This window comes from Blastomyces gilchristii (genome assembly GCF_000003855.2).
Source record: "Blastomyces gilchristii SLH14081 genomic scaffold supercont1.18, whole genome shotgun sequence".
NCBI lineage: Eukaryota > Fungi > Ascomycota > Eurotiomycetes > Onygenales > Ajellomycetaceae > Blastomyces > Blastomyces gilchristii.
The window spans coordinates 772,138-794,118 of record NW_003101665.1 but is presented as its reverse complement, the minus strand read 5'-3'; the positions used below and the strand labels follow the sequence as shown (position 1 = coordinate 794,118).

The following is a 21,981-nucleotide window of genomic DNA, read 5'->3' as shown; positions in this document are numbered from 1 at the left end:
ACACTCGGGGGAGTTCCGTGTGGATGAAGCCTAAGAGCGGCGCCCTGGAAAGGGCGTGCGTCCTTGCAGGATGTGGCTTCGTCTGCAGAACGCTCAGAGCTACGGAGTAGTTACGGAGTACTATTTCGTAGTTACAGCGCTGTTGCGTTCCTTGACCGCTCCGAGCAAAGCCATGGCCTTCCGTCCTCTCGCTGGGGTGGATGTACTCTGTGCCGTACTGCCACGCACTATTGCTGACACTTTACATGGAAAGTACGCAGTAGAGTGCGCAGCGTACAGCCACGTATTTACAGTACACAGGTACGGCCGTATATACCGTACTGTACTCCGTACTGAGGTTGGTTGGTGAAAAGTTTCGCGGAAAACAGGTTGGTATCAGGAAGTTCCGCCCTTCTGAATGATGCATTATCAGATGCTCAAGCATGGCCATGGTAGGTAGGTTAACCCAGGTCCTATCATTCTCGTTATCAGTGAATCCTACGGTCCTATCCAATATTTGTTCACCCGGGTGAAGGGTAGTTTCGATCCTGGCTGACACAGACCTAACTTCCGGCATAGGGAATACCAGGCACGCGGGCAACAAAGCATTTCGGAAATGACAGACAGCCTAGAAACATTGTATGCTCCCTGTCATAAAAAGAAAGGGAGAAACAGAGAGAGAGAGAGAGAGAGCGCAATGCTCTTGAACAGGGTTGCTCCCTGCAGCCAACCCAACCTGCTTCTAATCCCTTCAGCACTATAAAAACAATCTATCCTAGACCATGTACCACCATGTCAATGATTTGCTAAATGAACAAACTTACATCATGCGTTGTGGCAAGGGTCAATGCCAGCGCCATCTGCCACATCACCACTCATTGGTTGGCAACTGCTTGGTTAGCCCAGTGTTCTCATGTGTTTCACAATTTGGGCGACCTCACCTCATTATGTTATCTTAAGAGCAGGGTACATACAAAATAACTATTCAGGGACAATCGCCGTTGTCACCATCAAAACTGTCTTATTTTGTCCTGATTATCGTTTTCCCGCGAAGAAATACCTACTTGAAATAAAAGGGATTTACATGGAACCATCCCATCATTGATAGGGACGCCCCCACTAAATTAGAATAGGCATGGCTCGGTAATTGACTTTCCATTAATTAAGTTAATATGTAAAAAACTGGAAATCTTATATGCATAGGATGAACACGCGTAAAAAAAGTACTGTGTAGTGGTTAAAAGATCAAACAGCACCCATCATATCTACAATGCCTCTCAAATAATCCTTCTCATCCTCTCACAGATTCTCCAAAGCCACCTGTTCTGCCTGCTGTGTATCACAAGATGATAGAGTTGAAATAGAGAAGCTTCCATTATTTCTTCAAAAAATTGCCTTTTATTGTCCTTAAACTCTGTTGGAGGTTCCTACACCCACCAGCCCTAACCCACGTGACCCCACATATATTAGTTTGCCACTAGCTAGATTAATACACACAACATGAAACCTCTCAAACTCAGCTCATAAGATGGTTAGATCAGTCATATCCTGCAGCTTCTGTCGCTGGCACCGGCAGTAGTAGAATGAGATCTTTTGCCCCCCAGAGCAGCCGAGGGAGTAGAAGGGTGGGCTACCGTAGGGCCCAGGTAGGCAGTGGTTTCTGCGTGCACATAAGATTTCCGGTTTTTACATAATTAATCAATGGAAATTCAATTACCGGCCTAAACCCAATTGAACTTAGTGGGCGCGTCCCTATCAATTACATATATATCCCCGAAAATAAGAAATAAGCTATCCTCACGGAATAATTGTGGGTAAATCGTTGTTGATTCGACCCACTGCATCTCACTTCCAGCCCAACCCTCCCCAGCGTCCCCACGAGTCACGAAGCTGGTAGAATTACATGAACGGGGACCAAAGCGATTTAGATGTCCGGCCCGCATGGATAGATGGGCCTTTCTAACCCACCCAAACCCGGCCATGAGGCATCTCTCCACCGGGCTTTTAAGTAACACCAAAGCACCGACCACATCCTCCGTGGGACCCAAGCGTTGGGGTATGTTGTGCTCCCATCAAGAGGCCACAATAACTCACTCCAAACATGGGTGACAATAATTAACTCCAAAACATGCCCTTCCTTACAAAGGACGCCACCCTCCAGTGTACTTCGCATAACTTAAGTCTCTAAGCGAGCCGGCCAGATAGGCGAGTAGGTAGGTCAGTTTGTACAGCCCCATCAAATTTGTTTGTGGAGATACTTTTGAAACAAACATAACAAACAAATATAGGTAGGTATCTTTACATACAAATTTGATGGGGCAGTACAAAGCGGCCGACTCGCTTACGGTCTTATATAAACTACGTTCGGACGGGTTCGGTATAGACAGCTGAGAAATATATTCCGTCATTTACCAGATTTGGCAAGGCTAAAAGTGTAAAAGATGGGACATGAAAAACAAGCTTCAAGATATGTGGGCAGGTTCCACTTTAAGTCGAACATGGCTGCATTGTTCCTGTGACGGGCTTGCCAGGTGACTTGGAAATTTCTCCTCTCTCAAAAAATAAAGAGGTCCATATAATAATTCATATTACCTGGGTTTATCATAATAGTGATAAATGAAATTACCACCATTTGCAACGATTAACCTCCCTGGCAAGAAGGATTACCAAAAGAAATTGTGTATGTGTATCAAAATGTGGCGGTGCCTGTTTTTTTTTTTTTTTTTTTTTTTTTTTTTTCCATTTTTTGCCTGGAACTTCAGGGGCATAAACCCAAACAATCTAGGCCTGGCATTTTTGGGATCCATAAATCCTTCATTCTGGAAGCATCGAAGGCTTCTGGAAGACTTGGAGCACGTGTCAAAGGTCTCACATCCATGGATCAAGCTGCTTTCGTGAGTAACAATACTCGTATGAAGGAAGGGATTGTAACAAAACTACTCGACTATTATTAATAGTCAATGAATACCGCCGCGAATCTTCCGCTGCATAAAAAAAAAAAAAAATTTAAGTTGAAACATACATTTGCCTAAGGGAATAATAAATATTCTTAGGCAAAATTATTCTGCCCGAACTCGCCTTCAAGTGAACTCAAAAAAAAAAAAAAAAAACCCGAAAAAAACCAAAAAAACCAAAAAAAAAAAACCAGAGCGGCAAAAGAAATGAACTCTCCCCTCTTCACAAAGAGAAAACCAGTTTTCCTGTTTCTCTTTCCATTATCGTTCTTCCCATGCTCATGCTTTCCTTCATTATCATTGCCCTGTTTTTGCTTTGCTGGCTGCTGCTGATGATGAATCAGGTACCCGCTCGCCTCGGTGTCATGTATACTATTTACTAGCCTCGAGTAGCGTAACATTTAGCAAGTTACCCAACAAGGGGTTCGGAAAGGCTGAAATAGGGAAAACTCGTCTGGATATGTGTGGTTCGGTCCAATGAGCGTGCGTTTTTAAATCAACTCAAGACCATTTGCGTTTTTTCGAGAAAAACAACAATAATGGCTCGTTTTTCGCGGCATTTTCGGAATCCTTTTAGTTACCGAATTCGATTTTCGGGTGAGCTCGGGGTTTTGGCTGGGATCCTATCCTGGCTGGAGGAGATTGGATGTCATATTATTATTGCTTTGCAAAAGGGGGTTATTTTCTAATTGTGCATTTTGTTTCATTTTCTTATATTTTCTGCAAAAAGAAGTAAGTGAGGGTTCTTGAGCAATGCCAAAGAGAGAGCAGCAAGGTTTAATAGAAGATTGATGCAGACTTAGAAAATGAAACTATTTTATGTGATACGTCTGTGTCTCCTTCTTGATATCAAGAGTTGTTATCTTTCGCTAATCTTGATATGGTGTCTAGGGAGAAAACGAACTCCATGGCATGATTCCCAAGATCAATGCTATCATGAATTCATGGTCAATAATAGTTTCGCTAGTTTGTCTGAGGCTAGAGGAATTGAATTGCCGAGCTTCCCTCTTTCATGCCAAGATATCTGTCTACAACACTAATAAGACTATCAAACAGCGCTGGAATCAGGGACGAAGGAGACAAGAGCAGGAAACGCGTGATGGTATTGCGGTTGACAGTTATTTTACCGGTGGTATGGTTTACAGGAACTCGCTGATCTGGCCATAGAGGGTAGAAGTTACATGGGCTGACTTGAAACCAGGGTCGTGATGAAAATTCATACATCGTACATCAGGAAAACCGTGATTTGACTGGCGGTCACGGCTCTTATGTCCGCCAGGGTATTGACGGGGGGTATTGACGGGGGGATAGGTTCTCGGCACCGGAGCATGCTCCGCGTCTGCCAATAATTGGTTGGTGTTGGCAGGTTCTGACATGCTCTAGTGTCGCTGATCAAACCTGAAGCTCTGATTGAGAAACACCGCCTCACCCTCAGCCTAAAAGGCCGGCAAACAGAAAGAAGGGAACCTGGTATTTTGAAGTCAGAACACAACAGCTGAATTCCAAACTCCCTTCCCTTCCCCTAGTTATTCCCCCAGCTCAATCCGATTTCGGAGCCATCTTGCACAATGCGGTGCTGTCTTGAAATCAGAAAACGTTTGCCTAGCCTCCTTCTAACCCAACTTGGTGATCCCGATGGGCTGGATGCTACCAATCCCTTTGAACACCCACCCCCTATTTAGCGTGCAACTTGCGCTTTGTTGCTCATTTGTCGCTCATTTGTTGCCAGCATAGCCTCCTCTCCTGATACCGAAATGGTTTTAGTTAATAATGCATCAATGAGCCTTCAGGGGATCAGATATAGGTAACTAAGACATTGTTGTTTTGGAAGCATTCGTGCAGCCCCTTTTCCCGAATCCTACCTGTCTTTTATTGGTAACAACAATGAGAAGCAACGGGCAGACATCGCTTCCGCTTTGACAGGAAACTGGTATTGACCTCTTTGAAAGGGAAAAAGGATCCAGGCAAGGCGCTGTACAGTACTAAGTACAATACGGGTCCTCACAGACTCTCATATAATCATTGTGAATATCATAGTGAAAAGGGCGCGGGATGCGATACCTCATATCTACCTTTCATGGTGATTTTGTTGCGGTCGAAGCTGGGTATTTTTTTTATCCACCCAGCTATGCCCTATCTATCTTCACGCTTCGGCAGTTGTCATAGTCCGGTGGAGAACTGAAGCAAGCAGAGAGAGCCCACTTTGAAAAAAGTGGAGGGCCACGAGAAGACTTATTTTTAAGCATAAAGAATGCTTGTTTTATCAAAATATCTATACATATACATACCATTGCCTCGTTGAAAACCCATTGCGACAACGTCGCTAATGGTAGAAACAGCAATAATAATGTCATGATCCGGTAACTTATCATGAAAGACAATGCTTGCCTTTTCATCGGGTTCAGAAGTGGCCGTGGTGATTCTTAGGAACACGCCCTCTCGACATTCTCGGAATACCTACAGTGTCATCCAGCGCAGACTAGGATCGTATGCCTGTTCCCTGCACGCGCTCACCTCCATACTCCTGAGGCCATCCTTAGGTGCAGTTAAACATGACTTTTTCCCAATCAGAACAATGCAAAAGAAAGTTAATTCTTCTCAAAGCCTCCCACACTTTTTATTCGGTGTTCGTCATGCTAGCGTCCACTCCATCTTCCGCGCGTCTTACCCCCACCCATCCCCCTTGCTTGTTTCGGATATGGGAAATTCGACATATGTCATCCATCTCAAAAGGACATGCCAATTGGGGGGAACGAGAAAAGAAAAAAAAAAAAGAGGCAATAGATGAAACAGAGCCTCAGCAATGAAATCTCGGAGCTTTCGCGCTCAACAGGGAATTGAGATGAGAATACGTACCAGGATAGTTAGCCGCAATTCGCCGCCTCAAATAATAATAGAAGTTTCCTCCTCAACCTTCGCAAGGTTCCTTGTTCCTATACGAGGAGTACCTTGTCTACGTGGATGGATAAGCTGCCAATCGGTGCGAGAGAACGCTCCTTGTCTCGAAACATATGCTTCCATTCAACTCGATAGGTTTTACTTTTTGATGTAACTACTAACTTATGTTAGTTAGTTGATAGATCAGAACTTTCTCAAATCTGCCCTTGACACTACACTATTTATTCGTTTAGATTACCATCAATCCGCAGGTTCATTTTTGAGCCGTTTGGCTGTGTCAAGCAAAACAATAGCTGTGATGACTGACCACAGATATTTGAAATAATATATTTTATATTTGCACGGATTGCCTCTCATCTTGCCTGTTCAACCGCGAGTAAGACCATGTGTGATGTCTGTTCTGCAAGTTTTTCTTTTTCCTCCTTTACTTCTTTTCTTGTCTCCTATTGGCATGTTTGGGTTATCCTGCAAGGATGACAAGCCGCCATGTTTTGAAAAGTGCTTGCATTGGTTGGCATCATATCACAAAGCTTAGCTACTGTACTCCCTGGGTCTGCTTATTTTTTAGAGAAAAAAACTTCATTTGCTCACATTTTTTTTCCAGGCATGTATCGAGGTTTTTGCACTCATCAATGACATACCTTACTAGGGCAAGCGAGGCCAAGTTCATCCAGTGCTTCTGACCTCTCACTAGATCATATCTCATTCGGAGATATTTTACTTATTGTTTTTGATGGAAGAGACGCATTCCAATTGGCTCTTTCTATCCTCCGTATTCGTGAGGCCTAGGTATTTTTCGTTGAGTTGCATAACCACCTCCCAGGCTCCCATTCGTCTAAAAGCATATATTATTGGCTACCGAACCTCAACTTCTATGCGGATTACGGCGAGTTTTGCTCGATTATGGCAAAGTTTTCAGCAACCTCTGAAAAATCAGCTTAGACATTCCCGCAGCGGTGTCCGGTGAGATACTGCAGCAGAGGCAGATGGGTTCACTGCTCACTTAAATAGAGGCAGCATCTTCATCAATTTGGCAATGCAGTCTAATACAATGGGGGGTATCAAAAGAAAGAAGAAGGTAATAGAGTAGCAAAAAACCCCGCTTGACTTTGTTTATCTACCGTAGTAAGCATTTTTCTTTCCCTTTATGTCCTATGTCTGTTTTCTCCTTTGATAATTTACTATCACAGCCACCCAATCAACCCATTCTTCTCGAGATTGATACTAAGTTTCAGAGAGAAATTTTGTTTTGGCTTCTTTGATGCTATATCTTTGAAACGCAGTAGTATTGAAGTTTTAATGTTAATAATAATGACTTATAAACCCTTACCGCAAGTTCTATTTATCAATCAATTACTCTGATTTCTCAGACTGAATGAATCTCAAATAGATAGATAGCTATTGGATTGATGGAACAATTTAGTGATGTGATTTTTTCTGTGTAAGCTTCTTCGAGGACAATATTCGCGGGCCCTTAAGGCAATTATATATCCTGTTGTACAAACTCTACAGGCCATATTCATGGCATAAAACTGAACCTCAATTTATTAGTAGTAGGGAAAGATCTGCACATGGCTACACGTTCATATGTCTATAAATATAGAGTTCTACACACAGGTAGAGGGGCATGTATTGTTAAGACAAGGTGCATCGCTTTCAATTGAGTGGTGCACATTTACCTATTCTGCGAGGTTCGTCTTCCTCCAGAACATTATAAGGCCGTTGTGAAAGTTTATCAAGGCTCCCTGCTTTTTAATCTATCTGGGTCAAGAACAAAATTAGGGGAAATATGTCCTTGTTTATAGACAGAAACGTGAAAGTTTAGTACATATAATAAAGGATTTCCCGAAATTGAGGGAATCAAGAGATAAAAACAACCGTGAGGTCAATGAAGGAGGACGCGGATATCATTACCTCACGCTGACCCATCATGGCCAGAGGTGGCAAGTCTGGTAGGTTGTAATTGACCATGCGATCATTCCCATGAAGTCGCCAGGACATCCATCTCACTAGGTAGGTCAAGGGCCAGTGGAGGAGTCAAACCACCAATCCCCTCGAAGTACAGAGGGGCGGCACTGGTATCAGCAACAGCGGCGGAAAGTAGGAAAAGAACAATCCATTGCACTCATGCATGACCTTGGCCCCTCTAGAAGTTCCACGCTGTGGGAGGAAAGGGTGAACAGCATTTATGACTCCGGGAAGCAGGAACGCCTATCGTTATGCTAGAAAATCATGATGGTATCGATGTTTCTTCTCGTTCAAAAGGGCATGGGCTATCACATCCCCTGTGAATAAGGCTATAATCAACTTCTATGCAAACATGGGACCTTTTTCGAGTTTTAACCTCAAAATTGAGCTATTCAGGTCTTCATGCTGCTGAAGGTATAGTGTAGCCATCAGACTCTGTGCCATAAATTAGCCCAAAAGCACAGCATAGAGACGATGTAGAGATATTCCAGGGTTTGAAGCACTTTTAGATATTATTATCATCGCTACTCCAAGTGTTCCCATGAGGAAGATTGAAAATGAGGCCAACATTTGCCCATCCGCCATTTTGCAGACTAGGACATTACGCGGCAGGGAATATATTGGTTAGCTGGCATCTCCATCAACAGTACAGTGGATGGACCAACAGGGGATGGGCCGATTTATGTTATGAACGGGGCAGCCTCGCGAATGTCGTGGGTGGCATGAACACATTCAACTTTTCTCATCCGCTAACGTCCACTAGAGAACCTCGCTGACGCCGGTCAAAATTGGATTCGGCATCAGCCATGTCAAGAAAAAGACCACAAGCATGACGGAGACCATATACTTCTAATGCTACCTGGAAAACGGTCGGGCGTCTCCATCTGAGGAAGATGGCAAAATAAGGGATAATCAGGTTGGCCGGTTCGATTATCAAATTAAGAACCGGAGGCCTAATTCATATGGAACCTTTAGTGGGAAAAAATCATAATTTGTGGTAGAATATATGAAAGTTCTTGCTTTAAGTATCCGTACCCGGCGTGCTGAAAGTAGTGGTGTATTTTGGGAGGTTATGATCTGGCCTCTTCCATTGGAATAAACAGTGGCCGAAATGTAATTCTCTTTCGTCAAATGTAGTCCAAGGATTTGGAGGAGAAAATGCAAGAAGTCAAAAGAGTGCACCAACATTAGACTTCGCCATCTGCACCTACAGTAAATCCTCACAATCGGGCGACCACTTCGCCATAATATCTTCTGTACCCTTTAATTAAGGTCTGAAACGTCGCACAGCGGCCGCAGCGGGTTAACAATCCTCATTTCTTGGACTGAAGAATCTGGCGCGTAATTTGCTGTAGCAAGACAGCAGCCTTATCCGCGATACTGGGCTGGAAGTCTTCCTTAAGGGAAGGGATTTTGACATCATTAGGGTGCAGATGTAAGATCTTACCCATGTAGTAGTCATTAATCAACCATTTGAACAAAACCAGATCCAGACAACTGGCAATGATAGCCCTCAACCTTGGGATTTCGTTATTCTAGCGTGGGTTGCCGTGCATCCAAAAATGTCGTGTCGTTTGTATATGTCTATCCCTGATAGAAATGGCCCTGAGAAGAGGGCTTTGTGGGGTTATTACACAGGCATTGAACAAGGGAAATGAAACCATGTCTACCGCCTCATACCCCCGGCGAAGCGGTAGCGGCGTGGGACATTAGACACCTATTAGGAAATAGATTACCGTATTCCGTCGAGCTTCAATTTGAGCTGATAAGGTGCGCAACTTTCGGAGCCAATCTCCACAAGGCGATTTTTGTAGAAAATTGAATTCGACAATAGGAGGTTGAAGGTTTGAACAGTAGATGCGGCGAAATGTAATTCCGTCGCCGACATCACTCACCTCAACTTCCCACTTCAATTTTCAGACAAACAGTGTGCGATATCATGCATTGAAGCGCCAATTGTGCCCGGAACACACATTGAAGTATATTATTGTAAGTATGATTGTACTTTATATTATTCATGGCGTCACTTGCCTGTTGCATCGCGTTTTCGTGGTTGATCCTGGTTCGCAACCGCTTACATGAGCTTTTTCCCTCCATAATTTTAGTAGTTTTCAGCAAGGGCTGAACTCACTTGAGCATCGCCATGACGATAAGATGGGGGTTATTCCTGAAAATTTGTTTGTTTCTATTATCATGTTGCTGTTTAAAGCCTGTTGCTAAGCTTTTTGTTTGTTCCATTTTTAATTTTGCTTGAATTATTGTCATGTCAAATATTATAACTATGTATTGACTGCTCAATAGCACCCCCGGATACATTCGAACAATTTTGATTTTGTTCATTCTTGATGACAATTCGATAGTATACCTCTTCTGGCCGCATTAGCAATGACACTCGGTGGAAATGGCCGCCTTCCGCGGTCTCTACTCCGAAACCTGGGAGCAATGTCACGCAGCGGTACGCTGCGAGCTCCCCGTTGTTCAATCCCACAGCGCTTTGGTCAAAGAGTTCCGGTATCCAGGTCAAATGTGCCATTTGGTTCAAGGAACACATCTTCAACTTCACCAGCTGCTCCAGTAAGTGAGGCTGCCACAGAAACTGCGAAACCCGCCGGTAGAAAAATGAAGAGATATTTTCTCGGAACGACAATCGTTCTTTTCCTCTGGGGCGGCTATCTCTATGCGACTGACACCCGGGCGAGTGCCCATCGGTGGATTGTCCCGCGCCTGATTAGGTGGTATTATCCAGATGCGGAAGACGCTCATCATGCGGGAGTGGATTGGTTGAAATTTCTCTATCAGTTTGGCCTCCATCCCAGAGAAAGGGGAAATCCGGATGGCGACGGCAAACTAGTTACTGAGGTGACATATTATCTCTGCGTTCTTTTGTCCCTTCTTTATTCATTTGAAGCATGTGTTGTCTAACGATTGAAAGCAGGTATTTGGCTATACCCTTAGCAATCCGATTGGGATATCTGGTGGCCTTGATAAAGACGCAGAGATCCCGTCAGCCCTGTTTGAGCTGGGGCCTGCCATCGTTGAGGTTGGCGGAACTACACCGCTTCCTCAGGAAGGAAACCCCAGAAGTCGAGTGTTTCGTATCGTCTCGCAGAATGCTTTGATCAATCGGTACGGGCTTAACTCCAAAGGAGCAGATCATATGGCTGCCGTTCTCAAGCAACGAGTTCGCGAGTTCGCCTATGCCCACGGTTTTGGATGGGGTGAATCTGCGGAACAACGGGTGTTAAATGGAGAAGCAAGTGTCCCGGCAGGCAGTCTAATCGAAGGCAAGCTTCTCGCCGTCCAGATTGCGAAAAACAAAAACACACCAGAGGCGGACATCGAAGCCGTCAAGAAAGATTACGTTTACTGCGTGGACCAGCTAGGAAAATATGCGGATATCCTTGTTGTGAACGTGTCCAGTCCAAATACCCCTGGCCTACGAACGCTGCAGGAATCAGGGCCCCTGACTGCACTACTTAAGGGTGTCGTCCATGCTGCAAAACGCACCAGTCGGACGACCAAACCTTACGTAATGGTCAAAGTAAGCCCGGATGAGGATACGGATGAGCAAATCTCCGGGATCTGCGACGCCGTCTGGGCATCTGGCGTGGACGGAATTATTGTGGGAAATACTACCAACACCAGGCCTGCAGCAATACCCACGGGCTACAAGCTGTCCGCCCGCGAGGAAGAGACGCTAAAAGAAACGGGTGGGTTTTCGGGCCCACATTTGTTCAACAAAACTGTTTCCCTCGTCGCGAGATATCGAGCGCTACTTGATAAAACCCCCGTATCTGGCGATAGTGGCCCTGACAGCACACCACCATCTTCTGAATCCGACGCTATGACATCACCGGCGAAACCCCACTTGGCTCCAAAAGTGATTTTTGCATCTGGAGGAATCACGAATGGCGAACAAGCTGCGAAGGCTCTTAAAGCTGGGGCTAATGTAGCCATGCTTTATACGGGATTGGTTTACGGGGGCAGTGGGACGATTACCAGAATGAAGGAAGAGATGCGAGAGCTGGAGGACAAGGCGGAGAGGTAATTGGATTGTTTGGGACACTTGATTTCTTTTCATTTTGTGTGACCGCGTACAGTGCTTTCGCTACGGAGTCTAGAAAAAGGGGAGGTCAAAAAAAGCATTTAGAAGTCCACATATTAGAGGGCAAACACGGAAACGGAAAAGCAACAAACAAATCAGTCATTGTGTTTTTCTTTTGATTTCCGGATATGATTGTAACAATGCCTTGTCTATAGTTCTGCTTTTCCAAGCCCAAAAACCTCATCTATAACATCAAAATACATAAGTGTGTGAATCATAAGCCATGGGTAAATTTTGGTCCCATTTCCTTCTTTCCTCGTCAAATCAAATAGTATATAGGGGACAAACAAAGAAAAAGAAACGGAGAAGGAGAAGGATCGACCTCCTCCACTCCAACGTTCCAAAGTTATTTGTCAAAAAGGGCAAAAGCGACAAAATTCCAGCCATCATCAAAAGTCTTCCAGAGACAAAAAAAAAAAAAAAAAACCCACTTCTTAGCAAGCAAACTTAGCCTCATACTCGCCAATAACCTTCACCTTAGCCGAGGAGGCACTGCTGGTATCAAAGCGATAGTTCAACCAGTCAGCCGCCAACTTCTTTGCCAGCTCGATGCCAATAACTCTCTGGCCAAAGCAGAGCACCTGGGCATCGTTGCTGAGAACGGATCTCTCAACAGAGAACGGATCGTGAGCGGTAACGGCACGGATGCCCGCAACCTTATTGGCGGCAATCGCCACACCCAGGCCGGTTCCACAGATCAGAAGTGCGCGATCGGCTTTTCCTTCCTTGATGAGCTGGGCGGCCTGGACGGCGACGTGCGGGTAGGCGGTTTTGTCATCGGCGGAGGGAACGCCCACGTCTGTGATGGAGGCGACGAGGGGGTTGTTTGATAGGTGGGCTTTTAGGGTTTCTTTGTAGCTGTGGCCGGCCTCGTCGCAGGCCATGACAATGCGGAGGGGTGCGGGAGTCATTCTGGGCGGGGTAGAAAGGGTTTGGATGGCGTAGTTGCGGATGTTTTGTGGTGATGTAGGTGATAAATTGGAGGCTTTCAAGAGGAAGCTCTGATTAGGTAGAAGATATACGGGAGGGGGGATTGAGAGATATGATTTTTGTACAGATGTAGAGAAGAGGCGGATGGAAAAAGGAGCATCAGCGCGATATATATACCCAAAAGTCTGACATCCCACATCCCACGTCGCTCTCTTACAAAGGACAAATAAAAACTGGAGAACTTTGAGAGCTACAGCCAGTGATTTGGCGGTGATTTGGCATTTCAATAACATTTTCATCTCCATCCATCTCCATCATCCCCTTTGATTTGAGCTGGATACCTCATTACTAAACGGCCGAGCGGCGAAATCTGGTACACCACCCCCATGGTCTCCATAGCGGTACGGAAAGACAAAAGCAAGGCCAACCAATGAGTGCCCGTGGAATATGAAGGCGCAGTACCTGAAGCAGCCTATATCGCTAGGTATTTTGCCATTAACATGGGATAGAGACGGATGTTTCTATCAATTGGCAGCGGCAAGGATGCTATGGTTATTGCTATGGAAAGCAGTAATGAAAAATAGCGCTCAGGGACCCTCTTGACCGTCTTTTGCATCGCACGATGATGTCATGGCGAGAAAAGAAAGCCACTCAGGTACACATACATGAACAGCGACATACTTACTACCTTTGCCTTTGTTCCCACCACATGGGCATTGGCGGTACTGCTCCAGATGTGTTTACCTCTTACCCATTGCCCAGTTCTTTTTCACTCCTCCCCCGGGATTTTTGGCTGCCCAGTTTCGCATATTTTGTGAGTAGAATATGGGCAAAAAAAAAAAAAAAAAAACCGGGATTCCCACAATAAAATGCCAAAAAAATAAAAATAAAAATAAAAATATAGGTAACTTAGGCAACAGGTCCGAATCGAAGGGTAATTCTGGATAATAATAATGGAGGGAAAAGGGGGATAGAGTTTATTGACCCCAGCGAGAGCAGCATTTATTATGGAGAAAGTGGTGAAGGAAAAGTGGAAAGCCGTTGCATTTGCGAGGCCTGGTTGAATTCGGAAGTTGATAGATTACCTGCATCCAACTGAACGCTTTCAGCAGCGTTTCCTATATGTCCTTAAATGGGATGGATATCAGTATCCTTTAGCCCCAAGGGCATATTCTTCACACTACTCTCTAAGGCTTTTTTCTTCTCATCTGCCTTACAGCTCTTCGGGTAGCATTTTAGCCAGCAATTAGGCGCAACTTTGCTCGTCTTCTGGCTCGACTCGCGGCTATGCTTCGATTGCCGACGTATTTTATCCGGTAATAAATGTATCGTTTTCAAAATTATCATAACCTTAGCCGACCCACGTATGGGTACTGAAAGATTGCTAGTTGGCGCCAATTTTTTTTCGCTCCACTTTTCCTCGTTTCACAACTTCATGCAAACATGAAAAACAATAATAAATAATTATTTCCGCACAGACTACGGAGTACTCTGTAAGTGATTCACCTTGGCGAGAATTGCTGCTTGCATTTTGGATTGCAACTCCACCGGCTAACTGAATCCGGCAAGCCGGTGTGGGTAAAACAGTTCTGATACTAGCAAGTTTGCCTGACGATCTTGGTACACCGAAAGTTACCGGCGCACGTCCGGCATTTAGATCACGTGGTATATACCTGATCGGGATTAGTGAGGGGCCTTGCCGGAGCTTCACACCAATATTGCCGAGAAGGGACCGATTCTGATACCATTTTCTGCAATTGAGAAGTCAATCATTCATATTAAAGCTATCTTACAAGTGTACTTCTACCTCGCCAATACACGTATTCTAGTGACTATCTAATAATTAACTGCTGCTCAAAAAAATAATCTTACGGAAGAGAAGACTCAAACGCCCGGTCATCCAGATAGAACCAACTGTTCCTCCCTAATACAAAGATATAGGAGAGAACTGAAGAAGAAGACGAAGCAATAGACCATCTTTATCCACCTATCATCCTTTCTTCAAGAAACAAAAGTTCTGCGAAAATGGAGGCTAGACCTTCATACCCCCTCCTACCCAAAACCCTTCTCATAATATCTCTCAAAATGTACTTCACCCCTCCTCGCACAATCACCTATCTCCGCGACCTCCTAGACCCCCAAAACGAAATCCTCCGCCCAGAAAACCGCTCGAAGCTCCTCCTCGCCCTAATCCCAGACTTCCTCACCATATACCCTTGCTCCGAAATCCTCCAATCTCACTTCCCCGAACTACAGCAACCAAGCCAAAAAGGCCAACAACAACATCAACAACCACCCCCCTTCCTCCTCGGCGCCCAAGACTGCTTCTGGCAACCCCTAGGCCCTTACACAGGCGAAGTCTCACCATCATGTCTGCAATCCCTCCACGTCTCGCTAGTTGAACTCGGCCACGCCGAGCGGCGCGCCCTCTTCCACGAGACCGATGAGCACGTGGGCCGCAAGGCGGCCGCCGTGAGCGCCCAGGGTATGATCCCGCTTGTCTGCGTGGGCGAAATTGCTGCCCCAGGCCCCGTGATGGCAGACGCGGTCCGAAACGCCGTTGCTGAGTGCATGGTGCAGGTTCAGGCGGTGCTGGCGGCGGCGCCGAGCTATGCGCCGCTGATTTTTGCGTATGAGCCTGTCTGGGCGATTGGGAAGCCGGTGCCGGCGAGCGTGGAGCATGTTGCTGGTGTTGTGGGTGGGATTAGAGAGGTTGTGGGTGGGAGTGGGAGGGAGGGGGAGGTGAGGATTTTGTATGGAGGGAGTGCAGGGCCTGGGTTGTGGGGGGAGGGTGGGTTGGGGAAGGTTGTTGATGGGATGTTTTTGGGGAGGTTTGCGCATGAGGTTGATGGGGTGCGTAAGGTGGTTAGGGAAGTAGAGGAGACGTTATAGAAGGGCTCTCGTGATTTGAGTAGTAGATATAGCTTATTGACATAGTGACCATGTTATCACAAACGAATGAGCCCTTCCATTGAAAGTTCTGACTAATATCTATTTTTCAGAAGGGGGTCAAATGTTCTTAATTATATATAGATATTGTAAGTGGTGAGGTGCATGCCTTATGAGTTGAATCGATTTTAACATCGTAGTTATTTCTTAGTTATTTCTTAGAAGGAGAGATGCCTTGAATATATAACTACATGGATGTCGGTTCCATAGTAATGAATTCGTAGTAAGATCAAACAAAAAAGCCAAAAAGGAGAAAATAGACAAAGGGGGAAGAAAGACGAGATTGTGCACCAAGCAAATCAAAGCACAGGAGCAAACCATGAGAGAACTTCCTTCAATAAATACGTTTCTTCAACATATATAGGCCTTCAACAGGATTTGCTCCTTCAATAGGTATACCTACTTAATATATATACCTATTCATTCTAGTTTATCAACCTTGCAGTAATAAACACCCTCTTCTAAATCGCATCGTCCGGCCCCTGAAGAATAAAATCCACCATCTGATCGACAACATCTGACCTCACTTGCTGAGTGATAAGTCGACGGGTTACCATAGCCTGAAGCGCATCCCCACCCAAGTGTTGACAATTCCATTCCAAGGCATTTACAATGGGCACTTGCTGAAGGATCCCCAAAACCAAACCTGGATGCAGGGGTAGACTACAAACTGGCACCCTCCCGACTAAGTTGAGAGTGTGGTGGGGTTGTAGCCTAGCCTCATTTCAACTTTCCAGGAGTCGTCGAAATTTGTGGCGTGGATGAGGGTTCCTAGTATTTCGTTGACTTCATTCACAAACAGGGACGCGTGATAGCTGGATTTCTCGTCGGTGTACATTACAATGGTCCGCGATAGGCATGGATGGTAACAATGGTAACAGTAGGATGAGAAGGAGAAGCAGCAGGCATTCCGATGTTTCTACGGACGGACAGTGTGGGTGATACGGAGAAAATAGTTTTCTTGCGGAGTGCGGATGGTGTTCTGACTGAATGTAGTGATTGAGCGAGTCGAAAGGACTAATTCTTGACGGCGGAGAGTTCTTGGGTTGCAAGGGCTGTTTTTGGAACAACATCATGCAGGGACAAGCGTCTCTTTACATTCTCCCATCTGGATATGTGCAAAAGGAAAATAGAAAGGTGCTACCACCGAGCGGAGCCTAGGTCTTTTTCTATTTTATTCTAGGCCAGCAACGGTGAACACTGATATCCAATAGTTTCCGAGTCTGGTCAGATTGCCCAGGGATTTCCAAGTCTAAAGATATCTTCCATTTCAGGGGAGGTTACAAAAATGGAGATGAAAGCAGAGACAACGAGCAAGAGTGATATCGCGCTCTCCAATGGACTGATAAAGTGGTAGGAAGTGTTATCAGTCCAAAAGAACATCCAACCGGTTTCCCAAATAAGCGCCAGCCTTATTCCGGGGAACGTTTCTTGTTGATCTCAGGTGGAAGAGCGGAATCGGGAGCGCCGATGTGTCTCAAGATAGCCAAGATGCTGGATTGAAAGGTTGATCTCCAACGGCCCCACACGATGTTGGGAGCCTGGCCTTGTTAATTGAGGTTTGGCTGGGAAGTCTCCGTGCGATGAAACAATTATGGGTGAAATAGCGCTTTGCGCTGAGGCTGATGACATATCGAGTCATGCCAGCACTTCCCTACCACCATGCAAGGAGTTACATGGGGAAACAACAGCTGATGAATTAATACTGTGGAATGTACCCAAGCCTTGATCAAAAGGCTATGCAAAGAGCTTCTCTAGCATTAGTGGTAACTAGAATATTTCAGCTAGTGCATATTTATTGATCTATTAACACAAACAAGGCACTTAAAGGGAATGTTCACTCACATACTAGGCTGCATTGCGCTGTTAGGAATGAAATTTCGGATTTCTGATGTTTCATGGGTGTGCCTGTAAAATGTTTGGAGGTAAAAAAAAGGGGCACATTGATATAGTTAGCATAATAGCGGCCTGCTCTTACTGCTTCCCCTCTCTTCCCCATGTCTTGAACCGGCTATTTTTCATGTTGAAACAAAGCATTTAAATACATGTAGTCTAGTGGCAATACTTCGTATAAGACGTCGAAAAAAATCTGAAAATTCAAAACACATCCATCGCCTACCCATCGCCTGAAATGTGCGATAGATATCCCATTGTTACAATCTCCTGTGCGTACTTGAAGGGAATAATATGTTTGAGATAGGGGTTATAATCTTTTATCCCAGGGTTTTCAGTAAGCATCCTATTCTGGTCCCAATACTCAGGGTACCAACCTGCTCTATCTCAGTCCAAAACCGCCTTGACCATACCATTTTCAACCATGATATTGCGCGGCGAGAAATCGCCGTGCGCAAAATGGATTTCATGGTCATCTGACATCGCGGCTCTCGCGTAGCGCCTGAAGACGGACAGATATTCATTACCATTTTTCTCAACAAGGAAGTCATTAAGCTCTTTCTTAGAGTCAAAGGGGCACCCCGACGAGGAAATCGAAGCCCAGCGGTTATTGGCCCACCATTCGCGGCCTCAATGCGTTTTGTCTTGCTTGTTAGGTTTTGGAGCTGGGAGAGATAGCCGCGGAGTTGGTGGCAGACAGACATTCTCTGGTCGTGCGTGAGCTTCCCCCATGCTGTATCAAGTGATTCCCCAGGTATATATTCCATGACTATTTGAGAAAGCCTGGTTCTGTTGCCGGACCATCTAGTCTCGTAGACTTTTGGGACTGGGATTGTGGTGTTGGTAGCGATGAATTCCATAGCTTCAGTTTCAGAGCTGTCAGTGAGTTGCGGATTTCAGTACTCTGTGCTCATCGAGGCGGATGATTCTGGGAAATTCGGGGAAGTATCCAGCAAAGATCACTTGTCCGTAGCCATCTAATTGGTGGTTATCAAAGCTATCTTTGCAAAAATTTGAGTAGGAAGGCATTAATAATACCTTTGGGAGTGAATGGGTCCGAGTTCATGTTTAATCGTGTGCCACTTATGCCTGGCTTTTTGTCGCTGTAGTAGTAGTTGAATGGGAGACAGCTGGCTACTCAGTTGTTGAGGGGAAGTGGTGTTGATTTCTATCTCTAGCTGCCGGGTTGGTTTTGCACGCAGACAAGATAACGTTACTGTTGCGCCAAGGGCAGGCAATCTGCACCCAGCCCTACGCTTAGATTGGTGATATTTACGTACTGCAGCCTATCATAAAGATTTTTTTAAGATTTTGAATCAGAGATTGCTCAACTAAGGTGCATGGTGCATCTACTAAAAGCAGCGCCTCTCGCTACTCTCGCTACTCTTCTCTTGAAGATCTCTCCTTTACTTGCAAGCCTCCACTAATGTCTCTAATCCAACTATGGCTCGGCAGGATATTCCTCGGTACGGTACTCTGGGGCCGCGCGGGATCAAAGTCAGCCGTCGTATGTGCTGGTTTCTCCTTAATCTGGCATTATATACGGCATGGCGATAAGTGATTAAACCACTGTTGGCAGCTTCAGTCCTCATGACGCAGGAATAGAGCAAATAAGCCCGGGAGAGGCCGACGGAGGGAAAGCCTCCTCAATCGTTAAAGATGAGCTTTAGGGCTTTGTCACTTGGTGCATATATGATATATCGAACGCCTAGCTTGAAGTGGGAAGGAAAAGGTACAGATGAGAATTACCAATTTCAAACTAATATAATGCCGCTTCAAGCATACCGGCTGACAAATGCGGTATTCTTAAAGCAGCAGCTGATATAGTCAACCCAGGACTAGCCAGGCGGTTCTGAGCTTCCAAATGCTTCCAAAGGTTCTATGGAATGAGATATCAAAGGCCCCTCAAAAACAACATTCATTGTTTAAATTTTGCCATCATAGCACTGTCTGTTCTTGGCCACTCATTTTCAACATTCTGTTTGTTTTGTGGGAAGTTACACTCTGTGGACATGCCTAAGCACTCATTTGTCTTCACCTCGGTAGCTGCTAACCTTTAGTTGTATTATCTACATTCATTATTTTATACATAGTACTTCGAGACATTCGAGGGTTCGAGGAAGGCATCCCAGTGCATGACTGTCGGATAGACTTCCTTTCCTCTTGACACCACAAAGAACCAAATGGCATATGAGCTGAAAGCCAAAGGCAATGCGCGCTTTAAGGATGGTGATTTCTCCGGGGCTGAAGACCTCTACTCGCAAGCGTACGCTCCCCTTAATTCTTCTAAGAGATGGATACCCTCGCCTATTTACTGCAGATGTATTGGTTCTAAATTGATATGTGCTTTCATGCAGCATTCAGAAGAATTCCAACGACCCTTCTTTCTACAATAACCGCGCCCTAGTCCGAATCAAGCTCGAAAAGTGGGAGGGCGCTGAACATGATGCGCGCATCGCTATAGATCTCTACGGTCCAAAGAACCCCGCCGCCATCAAATCAAACTACTACCTCTCCCAATCCCTTCTCGGCCTCCAACGGCCAACTGAAGCCCGCGATGTGGCCCTGGCGGCTTACAAGGCTAGTATAGAAACGAAGAACCCAAATGCGGAACCGCTATCGAAGGTCATACTGCACGCCAAGCAAGCTATATGGGCGGCAAAGGAGACAACGCGATTACGGGATCAGAATGAGGCATTGAGGAAATGGGAGGAGTTACTTCAGGCCGATTATGAAAAGGAACTAGCCGAGTTGCGCGCGAGATTGGCCGCCGGGGAGATTGGGCAGATCGGGTTCGAAGAGGATAAGAAGGATTTGTTGGACGACACACAGAAGAGATTGAATATTATGAGGGATGTGTTTGCTGCCTCGGTGGGTGAGGATATGAAGGAACGGGTATGTATATATATTCATGCCCTATTTATTTTTATCCCTTTTCCCCGGGAGATTCTACTTTCGCTACCTCGAAGTTCATTTTCAAACTTAGTTCTTAAACTCATTTTTTTCCATCCTAGGTCGTCCCTGATTATCTCATAGACAGCATCTCATTTGAAATAATGCACGATCCTGTCGTCACCCCATCAGGCCACTCTTTCGAACGCACTAGCATCCTAAAACATATCCAGCACTCCCCCGTGGACCCCATTACCCGGGTACCCATGACTATCAACGATATCCGGCCAAACTATGCCCTAAAAGCCGCTTGTGATGATTTCTTGGCCAAAAACGGCTGGGCCGTTGACTGGTGAGCGTGACACACTTTTGAAACGATTTTACTTTTTACTTTTTCTTTTTTTCTACTGCAGCAGCATGATATCATATTCTTTAACATTGGTACGATACCTAGATTCATTTCCTTTTTCTATTCTTTACGGGAAATTGCAAGTACTGGAAAAATCTGCTTTTGGAATGCTGGCTCACCTCCCTGGTGGTCATCGATTTTAAAAATCTAACACTCCCTATTGTATTCCAACAATTCGGAAATTCAGCAGCTTCCTTTTAACTTTTCTCCATTTCCCCCCTTTACATGGTCTACGAATAACCGTGATTATTCTTTCCCCTTATATTTACCTTTGGCACAAGCGTGCTTGTGCTTTCCTAGCATCATTTGGCGTATAACGACGGTTATGGTTGTTTGATAGAATAATATTCTAGCGCTTGCGGTTTTTGGTATTACTCATACGCTCCCAGATATCCTTTCTTTTCGCTTTCTTTCCCTTTCTTCTTTTTTCAATTCGTCTTTTTATGAACAATGATGAATGAATGAACCATGACGTAAAAAGCCTGACCTCCCTATTCTTACTCAAGCTTCTCGAACGAATGAAGCAAAATATTGCTCATTTCTCTTCTGCTTTCCATTATCCAGTACAGAGGAAACTAAATCCACTCTCCGCGTAATCAATTAATTCCAATCCTTATCCCTATATGTACATACATATATAAAGGGCGCCTGGGTGATATGACCTCATCCCATTGAAAAGTCCCGGCTTACTCAGCTGACTGCCCCGCTCCGCGCCCCAACCTTGAGGACTTTCCCCTCCAGAAAGCGCTCAACGAAGTTGCTTTCATTCCCAATGATATCAAATAGTTGAAACTTTGACTTGGTTTTTTCTTCTTAAAATAAAACAGCTAATTGTGAGTGTGACTGGCACAAATCATTCTGTTTCCCCGTGCATGCAAATGCAGACCTTGCTCTGATCTACTGGCATGATCAACATTGTCATCACTTGAACAACACCAGCTGCAAATATACACCAACCTGGGGTTTAATACTGCAGATCGAAACTAACCTGACCCCTAACGCAG

The 21,981-nt window shown here is 45.1% G+C and overlaps 4 protein-coding genes across 6 annotated transcripts; 2 read left to right on the top strand and 2 right to left on the bottom strand.

The window, feature by feature from the left end:
* Positions 1 to 9,976: 9,976 nt before the first annotated feature.
* On the bottom strand, positions 9,977 to 13,576 carry BDBG_07282 (ribose 5-phosphate isomerase B). Its single transcript, XM_031723022.1, has one exon. It carries the CDS (start codon positions 13,137 to 13,139, stop codon positions 12,339 to 12,341), a length of 801 nt encoding a protein of 266 aa, XP_031580086.1. The 5' UTR covers positions 13,140 to 13,576; the 3' UTR covers positions 9,977 to 12,338.
* An 894-nt stretch (positions 13,577 to 14,470) lies between these two features.
* On the top strand, positions 14,471 to 16,178 carry BDBG_07281 (triosephosphate isomerase (TIM)). The gene has a single exon (XM_002622283.2). The coding sequence runs from the start codon at positions 14,860 to 14,862 to the stop codon at positions 15,724 to 15,726; it is 867 nt and encodes a 288-aa protein (XP_002622329.1). The 5' UTR covers positions 14,471 to 14,859; the 3' UTR covers positions 15,727 to 16,178.
* On the bottom strand, positions 15,635 to 19,394 carry BDBG_07280. Of its 2 annotated transcripts, none has more exons than XM_031723020.1 (3): positions 18,715 to 19,394; positions 17,629 to 18,653; positions 15,635 to 17,553 (listed from the first exon to the last, which is right to left on the bottom strand). In XM_031723020.1, exon 2 carries the CDS (start codon positions 18,534 to 18,536, stop codon positions 17,997 to 17,999), a length of 540 nt encoding a protein of 179 aa, XP_031580084.1. In that variant the 5' UTR covers positions 18,537 to 18,653; positions 18,715 to 19,394; the 3' UTR covers positions 15,635 to 17,553; positions 17,629 to 17,996. The 2 variants fall into 2 exon arrangements, with proteins under 2 accessions (XP_031580084.1, XP_031580085.1); XM_031723021.1 differs by having other exon boundaries at positions 15,635 to 17,474; positions 18,715 to 19,371.
* On the top strand, positions 17,612 to 21,690 carry BDBG_07279. Of its 2 annotated transcripts, XM_031723019.1 has the most exons (5): positions 17,616 to 18,013; positions 18,176 to 19,408; positions 19,489 to 19,942; positions 20,034 to 20,571; positions 20,691 to 21,477. In XM_031723019.1, the coding sequence occupies exons 3-5, from the start codon at positions 19,860 to 19,862 to the stop codon at positions 20,922 to 20,924; spliced, it is 855 nt and encodes a 284-aa protein (XP_031580083.1). In that variant the 5' UTR covers positions 17,616 to 18,013; positions 18,176 to 19,408; positions 19,489 to 19,859; the 3' UTR covers positions 20,925 to 21,477. The 2 variants fall into 2 exon arrangements, with proteins under 2 accessions (XP_002622327.1, XP_031580083.1); XM_002622281.2 differs by having other exon boundaries at positions 17,612 to 19,408; positions 19,492 to 19,942; positions 20,691 to 21,690.
* The last annotated feature ends 291 nt before the right edge of the window (positions 21,691 to 21,981 follow it).

What these genes read in the sequence shown, in the direction of transcription:
- BDBG_07279 (XM_002622281.2), top strand. Translation starts at nt 19,860, where the DNA reads ATGGCATATGAGCTGAAAGCCAAAGGCAATGCGCGCTTTAAGGATGGT. An exon ending in GAAGACCTCTACTCGCAAGC is followed by an intron (nt 19,943 to 20,033) that starts GTACGCTCCCCT and finishes GCTTTCATGCAG; the next exon opens with CATTCAGAAGAATTCCAACG. An exon ending in GTGAGGATATGAAGGAACGG is followed by an intron (nt 20,572 to 20,690) that starts GTATGTATATAT and finishes TTTCCATCCTAG; the next exon opens with GTCGTCCCTGATTATCTCAT.
- BDBG_07281 (XM_002622283.2), top strand. Translation starts at nt 14,860, where the DNA reads ATGGAGGCTAGACCTTCATACCCCCTCCTACCCAAAACCCTTCTCATA.
- BDBG_07280 (XM_031723020.1), bottom strand. Translation starts at nt 18,536, where the DNA reads ATGGAATTCATCGCTACCAACACCACAATCCCAGTCCCAAAAGTCTAC.
- BDBG_07282 (XM_031723022.1), bottom strand. Translation starts at nt 13,139, where the DNA reads ATGGAGATGAAAATGTTATTGAAATGCCAAATCACCGCCAAATCACTG.